Source organism: Gadus macrocephalus, chromosome 20 (genome assembly GCF_031168955.1).
Source record: "Gadus macrocephalus chromosome 20, ASM3116895v1".
Lineage (NCBI taxonomy): Eukaryota > Metazoa > Chordata > Actinopteri > Gadiformes > Gadidae > Gadus > Gadus macrocephalus.
Genome location: NC_082401.1, coordinates 19,188,417 through 19,202,020, shown reverse-complemented (window position 1 = coordinate 19,202,020; position 13,604 = coordinate 19,188,417). Strand labels below are relative to the sequence as shown.

At 47.7% G+C, this 13,604-nt stretch overlaps 1 protein-coding gene across 1 annotated transcript in view; it reads right to left on the bottom strand.

Annotated features, from left to right (window-relative positions):
• LOC132448320 (low-density lipoprotein receptor-related protein 1B-like) overlaps positions 1-13,604 on the bottom strand; it is a 191,513-nt gene that overhangs the window by 38,722 nt on the left and 139,187 nt on the right. Inside the window, 8 exon segments of the mRNA XM_060039484.1 lie at positions 1,944-2,066; positions 4,684-4,769; positions 5,286-5,469; positions 6,970-7,157; positions 7,779-7,919; positions 8,186-8,308; positions 9,012-9,140; positions 10,297-10,416. Of these exon segments, the coding sequence (XP_059895467.1) occupies positions 1,944-2,066; positions 4,684-4,769; positions 5,286-5,469; positions 6,970-7,157; positions 7,779-7,919; positions 8,186-8,308; positions 9,012-9,140; positions 10,297-10,416 (1,094 nt within the window).

Sequence of the window (13,604 nt, the reverse complement as noted above, 5' to 3'; positions counted from 1 at the left end):
ATGGTTATGCTGTTGAAGATGTTCTACTACTACTTCTGCTATTTAACGCAAGGAGTATGCACATAACGGGAATGAGCATTTGAAACAAGTTATGGGTTGCAAAGCGGCCAATCTATCCTTTAGAGAAGAAGTGAGCGGACTAGTGTCAGTGAGCAAATCATTGATATGCAGGGAGAAAACGAGAGAGGGAGTGAAACAACAAAGAGCGATGTCGGGGACAACTTATTAAACAACGTCTGACTGAGAGCGGTTCCATGATGAAAGGGAAAAAAAAATATGAATTCTAGAACATTCCATCGCCATCCCAGCGCTCCATCATTGAGATAGCCTCGCCTTTGAATTTGAATGGGGAGAAAAAAAGCAGTTGCCTGGAATAAACAGTGCTTGCGCCAGCTGGCAGATAAAACCGACGGCTTAAAAAAACACTGTTTCAAACTCTCGTCACCCGTGCAATCTGCCATTAAGGGACACAATATGCTTTGAGGTCCTCTCTGTCATAATTTGCAAGAAAATATATAGCATTGGCAATAGAATAGAACCCCTATTATACAGCAATTCCATCTCAATGTGGCTTCAAGGAGTCGGCTCCAAATGTCACAGATCGAGGGGTTTCCATCATAGGGCCCCCCACTCCCCCAGGGGGGGAAAAAGGAGAGATTGCATTCAACATTCAAGGCTTTCACTTCCCCCGGTGCTGGCATCTCTCTGAAAGGATTCACATCATCGCTTGATGTGGAAATTAAAGTTAAGCGGCGGGAAATGTCAACATTTTAAAATGTAGCTCATCAAACACATAAACAAACGGCTGAATTCACCAAAGTATGCGGCCCATGGTGTTTCAAACAACCCCCCCCCCCGAAAAGAAAAAATAGAGAATCACCTTGGGGCTGTGACAAGAGTTTTATGTTTAGCAAAGCGAAACAGGTGTCTTGAAAAGTGCCCTTGGTGGTTGTTTAGTGATCAATCATGCGTGCTAAAGACGAGCAGTATTTCAGTTTTTAAAGTCATCAGTGTTTACTCTCACAACAGTAGTGGGTTTCTCGTTTTAAATATAAATCATTGCTACTGACAGTTTCGCACATCATCTGTTTGCACGATGGTGGGTAATATGTGCGCTATAGCTGACGCTGTTATATGTGGGCAAAAACGAGTCCATAATAATGGATCTATTTAATTTGTTTTAATGGCCCAACCCTCCTCTTACTCATTGTAGGGTGGGCGTAGAGGATTGGCATGGGGTTTCCGTGGCTACGCTAATTAGCCACTGTGGTTGAGGGCTGATTTGTATCTTAAACAGTTTGTGCTCACACAGAGCTGCGGCGCGGCCTCAAACTGAGAATGTGGGAGTTCATTCAGCCAAATTAGCATTTTGTCACTCCCCTGCTCCCCCCACTACCCACCCACCAACACACCGACTCGCACGCCAATGCTAATATCTACCGAGAGTCCCAACGTCCGTGCTGTGATCCGGTGACCTCGGCAGACCTTGGTGATTGCATAGAGTGCCTTGAAGCCGGGTTACCTCCGTCTTAAGGCCAACCGTGTTATCAGTGCCATTCGTTTACATTCATTACGAAGCAGACAGGCTGTTGGCTGCAGGCACTTAAACGCCATTATAACATCTATAAAATAAATAAAAGAAGAGGGGAGGAAGACACAAGTCTTCAGCTTGACACTAATGGCCAGGTCCGGGGTATTGACGCAGGGCTGGATAGAGCATAATCGTTAATGACTTGCATATCCGTAATGAGATGGCACGAGATTAAAAAGGAAAAAAAACGAATACGCAGCCATCAAAAAGAGCAGCGCGTGTTGATGCTGAGGAGGACATGACAAGGGCCGTCTGTGCAGGCTAGAGTGGGGGGGACACGAGCTGTGGGGTCTTCAGTGACAGTGGACACCATAAGGTGGGGGTCCACGCGGCAAACAGACCCCCTGGGTACCTTGAGGTCGCTCCCGTTGAGACGCATCCGGTTGATCTTTCGTCCGCTGGGCCGGGTCGAGTCCACCCAGTAGATGAACTCCTTCCTGTAGTCGAAGTCTATGTGGATGATGTTGTTCAGACCCTAGGGATTACAGGGGGAGAGGGACAGAGAGAGAGAGAGAGTTGGGTTGAAGGAGAAAGGCATGGTTTTTCTATATGGATACACGTTGTATTCAGGGTAAAGAGTAGTGAAGGCGTTTTTCTATGAGAACACTATGGCGTGCGTTGCGGTACTGTAGTTGTGCCTATAGCCAGATTGTGTGTGTACACGTGCATGCACACACACAAAACGGTGCAGACGACAATGAATAATGGAGGATAATGACTGACAGATAGTGAGTTCATGCATCATACTATTTTGATTTAATTTTAGCCCAAACTTTTGACATACACTCATTTTCCCTAATGAGCAGGGTCTACTGTTGTACAATGTGCCGTAGCCAGATGCCGGCAGCAGCTGTTGAGACAAACAGCAGAGGAGCTGTCCGTTTAATTGAAAGCTTTTCCTGCTCTCTGCATGGCAACCGCCGCGGCAACAAAACACGCCAACAGACGAGGTTAATAAGGATGCTTAACTCCCAGCTTTCCTCCATTCAAGTCTACCATCAAAATACTTGTTTCATTTTCACAACCACAACCCAGTTAGCTTCAACGCAAAGGGAGTCTAAGGACGTGGATCAAAGCGGCAGCGTCGTCGTCGAACGGGACCAGGAAGCTACCGTCGCCGCCGTGTCATGCTAGCACAAATCAACATCCGTCACACGGCTTCCCTTCCCTACCCCGTCCCCTTCCCAAACACCTCCCGTGGCGCGTGTCAAGGAAAGGTGAAGGTGTGGGGAGAGGAGAAGGTGGGAGGAATCTGACAGGCTATATCGGATGACTTCATGCAACCGAGAATGCCGTAGCATGCAGGTGCCAACGCGGCCCCGAAACAAGTCCTATTCCTGTCGACGACACTCTCAAGACTCTTGCTGCGCTGGCTAAGGCGGTTACGGCGAGAGCCTGCGACGGTTTGCGTCGTCTGCCGACGTTGTTTACGCCTCGGCGCCGCCTGCTCGGCGCTGAGATCGGCTGAGGGTGGCAGGGCATTAAACGCAATCGTCTCATTAGGAGATCTACATAGAGCGGTGCGAAGCCATCTCCCGAACAGCGTAAAGTAAGTAACGGCATGGTAAAGTGAGGTGAGGTCAACGGAGTATCCTGCCAGGACCACTTAGCGGAAACATATGCATATCTCCCACTCTGGCGTCCATTAAAGCGAGGCGAGCGGCGATTAAAGTGAATTGTGGCTGGCGAGAAACACTCCGGACGGAGGAGCATCGGGGAGCTAAACGAGAGCATAACGGGGCTCCGGGAGGAGACAATGGGGACGGCAAGGGGCTCGATTTAAATCCCAGATGGTGATTTGTGATAATTAACAGACAAGACTCAAAGCCCCGACCGGGTTCGCCCCACTGCGACCCGTCAATGATGGAAATAGCGCTTCCACGGTCGGAGAGGGAGGGGGGGCTCGGTGGGAGTTTGGGACATCATAATGCAGGGAATATATTGGCAATGACACATATTGTCATTGCCAAAGCCCCCTTGACGTCAGAGGACATTATGCTACATTACACACCTACGATGGGGTTATGTAATCGCTATTTGGGATATTACCAGAGGAGGATACCGAGGAAGGTAATGCACTCGTTTATTTAACGACGCACCCCCATGCGCATGCCAGTTTTGAGGTGACATTAAGAATGAGTAAAAGGTCTCACGTGCAAAACAGGCTTACAAGTTTTAACTCCCTGATATAACAGCTTTGGAAAGTAAATCCTAGCTCGAACCGGAATTTCCCACCGGTGGATTAACAAAGTGTGAAAGTGTGGCGAGCCCTAAAGTACCAATCGTAAAAGCATCTGAAAGTTTGTTATAAGTATACCCCCCATCAAAAAAATGAATATTAAACTAAAAATTAAACTGAAAAATGAAAAATAAAAAGCACGGATAAAATGACAGCATGAAAATCAATTTTTAGATCAGGAGCCGTTATACCGAGACTCTTAAACGAACACATAAAAACCGAGTGCATAAAATGGCTCACTCCTCAGCACCATTGACCCACTGAAATGAGCAGAAAATTAGAGTGTTCTCAAAGTGGCCCTGACCAGCGCCCTGGTTATGTGATCCACGGCACAGCACATCTTAATTGTGACCGCACTAAGTGGTACGAGAGCTAAACTTTATCGCTCTCGTTAGATCGCCTTGACGTGGAGCGCATTGTAGTGATAGCTCACTGCCGCTTAACCGTGTGTTTGACTCTGTCGTTACAATCAACCGTGGTCATGGGGCATGTGGATTCAAAAAAAATAATTCTCTGTAGAAAAAAAAGGCATCAACACGACAACAGCCACAATGTTAACAAAAAAGGTGTAAATGAATCACTCCTTTAGTTCGTAAAATTATAGAGTTGCATCTGTTGGCGGAAGGCTCATTTGAATAACAGGGGTTTCTATTGCTAAAACAAAAAGGTGATACATTCACACTGTACTGTATTCATCCCACCACCAAAGTAAAAACATTGGTACAGTAGTTTGGAAACTTCAGTTATTTGTGATTCTTCTTTCTTTTGCTTGCCTGGTTAAAGTGCTGAGGTGTTTTGAGGTGTGCCTCACGGCGCTTTTCAAAACACGTCCAACGAAGCAGACATCTCTCACCTGTTTCAATATGGTGTAATTGGAGCCATCCACACTCAGCTTCCTGATCTCGTGGTGGTCTGCCATGATGAGGAAAGGCTCTTCGGCTGGAAGACGGGGAAAGGGAGTGCATGGCTTGATGTTACAGACAAAGGACTTCTCCAACATAGGTTAACCACCGATAACCAAGTTGTATGAATGGTTTTCATATTTTCTCTCCTTTGAGCCCTTGAGGCACTCTCTGAAGTGTTGGGCTAGATCCAGAATACATTTATTATTCAAATGGAGGACGGCCATGGACTAGTTCGGAAAAATTTGCTTTACTGTTCCACCATGGTGCCATGACAACCATTGACAAAAAAACAAGGTTGACAGAAGATTAGAGAGATGCCTCTTCTCCGGAAATCTAATTTGATAGCTTTGATAGGAACATTTGCGCAAGGTGAAATGTAGATTTTTTTTTTTGGTGCAGAACAAAAAAGTACGACATCAACAACACTGAAGAAACAGCAGCTACACCGAAACCAACAACGGGGGCTTCGAACCGTAAACCTTTCGCCTGGGTTTCAAACCTCTATCACGAGGACACGTCGCCGACGGCGATCCCCTCCACGAGGGCTCACCTGACAGAGCCTTGCAGACGTTGGGGCTGCGTTCCAACGCTTCGTAGCCGTCCACACACAGGCACTTGTAGGAGCCGTAGGTGTTGATGCATCGCTGGCTGCAGGGAAGGATGGAGGAGCATTCGTCCACGTCCACGCACGTCTTCCCGTCGTCCTTCAGCCGAAAGCCTGGCCAGCACTTGCACTGAAGAGGGGTTGGACACAGGTGACAGTCGGACGGTTTGGTGCGTTCTTTGGTCCACACGCAAACGGACGTTGTTTTTTTTTACGTCAAATATGATGACAGGATTGTCGTGGTATAGATGGTCTGAGGAGTGATAACGGTGCAACAAAATAGCATAATATATATATATACACACACACACACACACACACACACACACACACACTGTGCCATATATATTATGCTATTTTGTTGCAGATATATATATATAGCATTTTATATATGGCAAAGTATATATGTATATATATACTTTGGCATATATTTTATATATATATTTTATATATATATATATATATATATACACTCTGCTTTAGCCAGCCAACCCCAGAGCGAAAATAAAAAAGTGCTTCTATCAGCTGGACTGGAGCCAGTTCAAATCCCTTCCTTATCCAAAGTTATAGCCTTCAAGTCTCACTGGTGCTGATCTGTATGTCCAGGCCAGGAAGGGATAACCCCCCCCCCCCACCACAAACAACCATGGTTGTGTGTGTGTGTGGTGTTTGTGTCGTTTGGGATAATGTCATCACTGCCATTATTTTTTAAGCCATGAGCTTGGGGGTGGGTGTGAGGAAGACGGAGGGGAGAAGGGTGTGTGTGTGTGTGTGTGTGTGTGTCAGACAGACACTCTCTGACAACGGTGATGACCGCTAGATCGCGGCGGCGCGATCTGGACCTTGACCCAGATACACACACACACACACACACACACACACACACACACACACACACACACACACACACACACACACACACACACACACACACACACACACACACACACACACACACACACACACACACACACACACACACACACACACACACACACACCTGTCAGATCCGTGTGTTCGAAACACGCCAGCTCTTGCATCCTCCCCCGCGCTATTCAGAACCACATTACAGCCATCAAGGTCACTTTTGTAACATGAAAATAATTTATGGCTGTGTGTCTGTGTGCCACGTGCGTGTGTTCTACTCGCACACACGGCTGGTGTATGTGTGTGTGCACACGCACGTGCACGTGTGTTTGTGTGGGTGTGTGTGTGTGTGCTCTATCATGTAGACAGCGGGGGCTTTATTTATTATCTCTCATTAATCATTCATGGCCACGCCACAGACGATCCCTTTAGATGGATTAAAGATGGAGGAACAAGCTCTCCAAACTTCTGACGTAATACTTGGGAGGGAACTGGGATCGGGAAATGAAAGAAAAAGGAAAAGTTGGTTGACGGGTGTAGTAGCTCAAGTTGGATACCGGTTAGGGAATGACGGGACAACAATAGGCCCGCAAACACACGTCATCCGTGTGTCCGTCGTGTTTCACATTGACGCCGTGTTTAATTATGTATCCGATGGGAGGAGCTCATGAGGTGCGGCTTGGGGGCCTTATGTCGGGCTCATGTTGACCACAGAGCCAGCCCCCCCCCCCCGAGAGTCGGCCTGCGTGTCCGGGGCCGCTACCTTGTAGCCCACGGGCAGGTCCTGGCAGTCCTGCGTACAGCCGCTGACCCGGCGGTTCAGGCACTCGTTGACGTCGCAGTTCCTCTCGTCGGAGCCGTCGCCGCAGTCGGAGCGCCGGTCGCACAGGCTGGCCTGAGAGATGCAGCGGCCGTTGGAGCACATGAAGAAGGAGCCGTTGCACAGACTCCCTGTGAGGGGGGGGAAAAAAGGGAAGTAGAGAGACGATGATGGACACAGAGGAGGAAAGAAACGTATGGGCGCGTTGATCATCGCAGGGGGCCTGAATAACACACACGTATCCTCAGGTGGGCGGGCGCCAGGGTAGGAGATGTGCCAATTTTTGACAATGTTTTTTATTCCCCCTCCAGTGTATAACATTTTCTAGTTGCCTTCTGGAAATTGTCAAGGGCACTTTTTGGCACATGTTGGAAAATACCACTTTTTTTTTCTGGTTTATGACAGATCAATATTGAACGGCTCAAAGAACGCCACGCTAGGGTGCTTTGTGAGGACCGCTCTGAGCTCCTGGCATGAATTGCGAGCACAAAATCGTGCCACGTCATCCGTTGTGACAACAAAGACGGACTCGACAAGTCTAATCGCTTGCCTTTTATTTTGGAATAAATTCCAAATCCTTCACAGGGAAACTCGCGCCCCCGTACTTTTTTACTCTTTTCGCTCCCGCCATATGTTGCCGCTGTTTCTTCTCCCAGGGTCGGTTGTCAGACTGACAGTGACGAAGAGCGCCCCCCCCGCTGAGCGTGAACAGCGAGCCTACAGCGGCTCACAGCGGTGGGCGGCGGTCTTACCTGCGGCCAGACACTTGAGGTTCAGCGGCAGCTCGTCGGAGCGGTCGGGACAGTCGGCGTGGCCGTCACACTCCCACTGAGAGCTGAGGAGGCAGCGGCCGTCCCTGCAGCGAAACTCCTCCGATCCACAGGAGCGATAGACTGCAAGGAGACAGAGACAGAGAGGCAGAGGGAAGAGGGGGAGAGAGAGGAGCAGGAGGAGGAGGAGGTGGGGTAGGCCCCATGTCAGAACTGACAGTACCCAACCCGGCGACAGATAAGCTTGGTAGCTTGACTTGACTTCTGAGGGGCTGCCTGTCATGGCCGTTGAGATGGGGAATTTTTTTTGTGAAAAAGCCCTCCCAGAGGAAAAAAAAGAAAAAAAAAGGGGGAGGGAGTGAGAAAGAGTGAGAGAGACATCCGCTCACCACATTCGACCGACTCGTCGGACCCGTCCCCACAGTCGTCGTCGTGATCGCAGACAAACCTCTGGGGGATGCAGGCTTTGTTGCGGCAGCGGAACGAGCTGTCGTCGCACGTGTTGTTGGGCGCTAGCGCACGGGAGAGAGACACAAACACAGGCTCTGTGTTTGTTACCGTGTTCATCGGTGATTCGTCCCGAGAGGCACACTGTACAAACGGAAGTAGACGTTTTTTTTCCAGAGAGGAGGAGAAGTGGCAAATAAACATGATTTTCATGTTTCCGTTTGACTCATGCACAGGGGGGGGGAAGTTGAGTTCCCTGATTTGGTTGTAACTTTTGAGGTGATTAGCATACAGAAAGATCCAGATGGCGGGGAAACTGATCTGATTCAGAGATCGGATGCCGAGCGTGTCAGCACGTCAGAAGGAACGCCGGGTGAATCGGGAACGGGGCATGTTTTATGGTTGTGGAAAAAGAAAACGGATTACATGTCGATGTGGTAATTACACTACATACCAGCGACTCAAAAGCTGCACTATTCATAATCCCCATCAGCCAATCATCCCCATTTAATACCATCACTGTAAACAGCGTTGTCGTCATTGTCACACTCTTATCGACGCTTACATCCTACGGGGACTTATAGTACAAGTAAAAACAGACACATGTCATTCATGGGCAGGAACAGAGGCTTGCTCGTTGGCCCATTGGCGACGGGGCTCAAACTCGTAGAGGTAGCATCTGGCAGGGAAGCAGCCCAACAGCGCTGCACTAGCCCCAGTGTAGGGCGGTGTGTCGGGTCAGTTCCGTAGTGGTGGTGAGCGACTTACCGCAGCCGGCCGCAGACAGCTCGTCACTCCCGTCGGGGCAGTCCCTCTCGCCGTCGCAGAGCCAGCGCTTGGGCACGCAGGCGAAGGACCCCGGGCAGCTGAAGAGCCCCGGGGCGCACGTCACGGAGCCTAACCCGCCACAACGGATTCATTATTTACCCAATTCTGTTTATAATTTATGCAACTAGAAACGAGACGCAGACAAAACACTCTGAGGTCCCGATTTGACAATGGAGGAGGTGAAGCTAATCATGAACATTGAGGAGCTGAAGCTAATCGTTAGCCTCGTAGCATGATTGGCTAAGTCCTATTTAAAGGTTCATCTTGTATTTAGCGTCAAAATTGCTGAAGTCAACTGGATGACTTAGGCAGATAGTGATTATGGAATTTAAGAAGCACTCTGATTGGCTTAGGATATAGCAAATGAGGCGCAGTGATTCAGCAGGGTTAGGAGGGTAAAGTTAGGTTAGATTTCACAATTTGCAAGCAGTTATGCTATGAGGCTAAAAAAATGGTGACAGTGCCCTTAAAGAGACAATATCAAGGAGGAGAGAAAAGCATGGAGGGAGCCAGACTTGAAGAGTCAGGAGGATATAAAGTCACATGTAAAAGTACCGTCTGAGTATATTTTATTTTGTGTTACGAAACAGTTATTATACTTGTGACTATATTTGGATGGCTTCTTTACATTTCATTACATTTTGCACAAGGGGATTTTCCGAGGATGGCGTCGAGGGGACATGCTTGCGTTGTTAAGCTGAAACCAAAGAATCATCCCCCCGAGCTTTGATATAAAAGTAAACACAACGGTGAATTAAGTGGACCGAGCTTAAACGCATTTCCCTTGGTTTTTTGTTTGAATTGTGCAAATGAAAAAAAAAAGAAGCCCTGTGGGCTATTTCATTAATATTTCCTCGACATTTCATAACAATCCAATTACTTAACAATGTGCATAGTAACACTTCTCTATTCCTGTGGCTGGAGGATCCCTCTTGTTTTTCCTACGTTTCACAAGGTGGTCATTCATTACAGGTACATCACTTTCACACCGTTGCGAAAGTCTTTGCCTCCTGGCCCCCTTGATACAAAAAATCCATTTGCCAGGTTTGCCGCCTGTTCCGGGATAATCAGAAATGCCCACGCTTGTCTCATTAACATTCTTTCTTTCTCTCTACCCTCTGTTCTCGAGCACACGGTAGGCTGTGGAAACACCTTCGGTGTCAGCCCCGGTACTCCCGTTGACAGGTGAGTGGGAGACCGGGGAGTGGTGTTTCGACTGACTCACCGCAGATCTGCAGGCTCTCGTCGAGGCCGTCCTCGCAGTCGTTCTCGCCGTCGCACAACCACTGCTTGGCGATGCACTTGTTCTTGGAGCAGGCGAACTGGTTCCACAGGCAGGACGAGTCTACGCGGAGCAAAAGGGGGTAACGGTTTAAAACCGAGGAGAAAATCAACCGTTGATTGCGCGACTGTGAACGCGCGCAGCACGCCACGCGATACAGACTTTTCTGTTTCTGTTTTGGGTTTTCCAGCAAACAACTGTGCAGGGATTATCGGTTGTGTTTTGTAGTTTGTTTTCCAGCTGTTTGTTGTTATGGCACACTGCTGCCCGGGCCACGCCGTGCAGTATATCACTCTTGTTTTGGTTGCAGACGGTTTACTGTGCTGCACGGGCATCATTCAAAATCTAACTTTTTGTTTACCCCTGGAAAGAGATGATAATGAATATCGATCCAAGAAAATGATTATTCTCTTGTCCCCTTTGGGCCGGTGGCTGGAGATGTGTGTGGAAGGCAGGGGTTAGGACGGAGTGTGTGGGTCTTTGTGGGCGATGAGCATGAGATGAGCGTCTGAATGTGTTAAGAGCCCAATCAAAAATGTTAACTTGTGTTTGGGCTATTTCCGTCACCAAAAGGAGCATTGGTTCCTCCATTGGTTCCTCTTTCCTGACGCACCCCTCTTACGTTGCCTGCTTTGAGAGGCGGATGGAAGGTCATGACGAGATAAATGTGACATACCGGCGCCTATGCATCCTGATTATTTAGATTTCCTGCGTGACATACCAGATTTGCATTTCAAATGCCAACAGCTGCTTTCGAATATATGAGCAAAATAGTGGTTCTACGTTGGAGTGAAATGTATCAAAGACAACCTTTCATATTTCATTTTCTTTCCATTTTGTCTTTCTCTGTGGAAAAGCATATTACACTTCGTTCTCTGACAGATATTCCTTGTTATGGGATGAGAAACTCTGAATTTCAAAGATCCCCAAACCACATTCCCTTTTCCGTTATATTATCAATGGCTGAGGCTTTTTATATGATAATTAACTCTGAGAAATGGGAATATTGTCTATTTGTTCTGAAAAAAGCTATTCCAAAGTTCCAAAGGCATTTGTGGCGCAATTCATAGCAGTCCTGAAATAAGCTATTGAAGCTCTGAGATGTTATCTTCTCACACTTGTGCCAATGAGGCTTCCAGATAAAGGAATGGAAGTGTGTCATGCACTAATCTAGCTGCATTCACAGCCAATTGAAGAAAGAAAATTAATTTGATAAGATATGAATAACATTGACAACGATAAATGAATTTCCAAGAACTGCCTTTCTACCCGTAATGGCCGACTGGATTGCTTTAATAAGAACCATGTTTTGCTCTTTTATGCAGGAAAGGGCAAAGGGGATGTGTATGTGTGTATGTGTGTGTCTCAACTGTTTGACTGGCGCACACAGCATTCATACAGAGTACATGCACAACTCAGAATTGATAGACCCGGTTTGGCCGCAGCGTTTCTGTGGACGCCCGGGTTGTGTCGCTTGCTTGTGGCGCGTGACAAATCGCCTTATGAACCCTGCGAGGGACCGGATTACGTCATTGGTCTTTGCGCCCCGCTTGCGCAATTCAGGCACTCTGACATTGATTGAGGTTCAAGAGGACTCTTAAGCATTAACTCGTTCCATAGTCGCTCCGTTCAATTTGTCCATGCCTGCCCTTTGAAGGTCAACCCTCCCCGACCTTACAGCCTGACTGCAGGTTGCCTATAAGCGGTTTAGTGCTGATAAAGAGTCATTGCAACAATGCTGAAATTAATAGATATGCCTGCTTGCAAAGTTGCCAGATTTTGTCACTCTTTGAGTGCTTTCATTGTTAAAAATAATTACTTGACAGCATGCGTACATGTGCACGTGCACGTGCGCGTGTCAAGCACAGACACAAACAAACATCTAAAGCACCCTCGTATTTTTGTTGTCCTCCCCTCTCACGTTAATGGCAGAAGCGGTGACACAGCAGTGACTCAGATAATGGACCGATTGCAGGATTCGATTGCACGCACGTCGCCCATGGCTCGATTACTGATGCGCCTTAATTGGAGGGACCTTTTACTTTGTCATGCTAAGTTACGCATTCATTAGGCAGCATCAAAAGCATGGGCAGGGAGGGCTCTCCCGGCCCAGCCTCTGGTGGTCCTCTGAACTCACCGCTCATCCACATGCCTCGGCCACCCACCCACCCAAACACCAACCCCACTCCCCCCCACGCTCAGCCAGTGCTGATGGCTCATTAGGTACCCTGTTGTTTTTACTTTTTTTTATCATCCCACTGTGATGTGGGGCTGTTCCCCAGACAGGCGGTGGATAATCAAGAGTAAACCGCCAGCCTTCCCTGAGATCCGGGCCGCTGAAATACCGAAGGGGAGGTGAGTCGATGAGGGTATCTCTGGAAATAACAGCATGCACAACAAAAGGTTTACTCTGCCCTAGAAAGCCCGACTGTGGTAGTGGCAATGTTTGATCTGAGATAAATTGCTTTATTCCGGTCCTGACACTCGTGTCCTGGTTTGGAGATAAGGGGCTGTCTACTGTACTTTACAGTCTACAGCGTGGTACAGGTAATACCCTTCACCTTTGTTTATCTATCGAATCTATAGGCAATAGACGGCCGTACCAAAACAGAAAGAAAAAAAACTACATTAGGAATGGTGAAAGACCACACGAAAGCACAAGAGAAGGCTCCTGTATACATCATGTTCATTTAAATATAACACAGCATTTAATTGTTTATAATTTAGCCATTAGGATCTTTAATGCCAAGGTCACCTAAGGTGATTTACTATCTAAGCCCACACGCTCACGCGGTGTCCGGAATGATGAAGTTAATTAAATGCAAGAATACACATTGCAAAGACGAAGGAAAACTACAAGAGGGTAGACTGCAGAAGAATCAATTATATGCAAATATTTCACCCACACCCAAACAAACGTTGAATATGTGTGTGAGAAAGAGGTATTGAACCCCCAACTCACATGCGGGACGGGACGCAACCAAGGAGTCAGTTGGTCAAAAAGCAGGAGTCGGCTCAGAGAGTTGAAGGTTGCAAAAACGGTGCCGGTTTATTTACAGTGCCCAAAAAGTACAAAAAGATGACCCAAAAGAATACAGCCTCACGGCAAGCTGTTGCATGTCAAATGCCCGACCTTTTCCCCCTCCCATGTCTCCCCATTAAATAGGCCTACCAATCAGGGCTGATTGGGAGAAACCACTGGGATAGGTGACACATCAATATCACATGATCACTCAAACACCACAAAACAA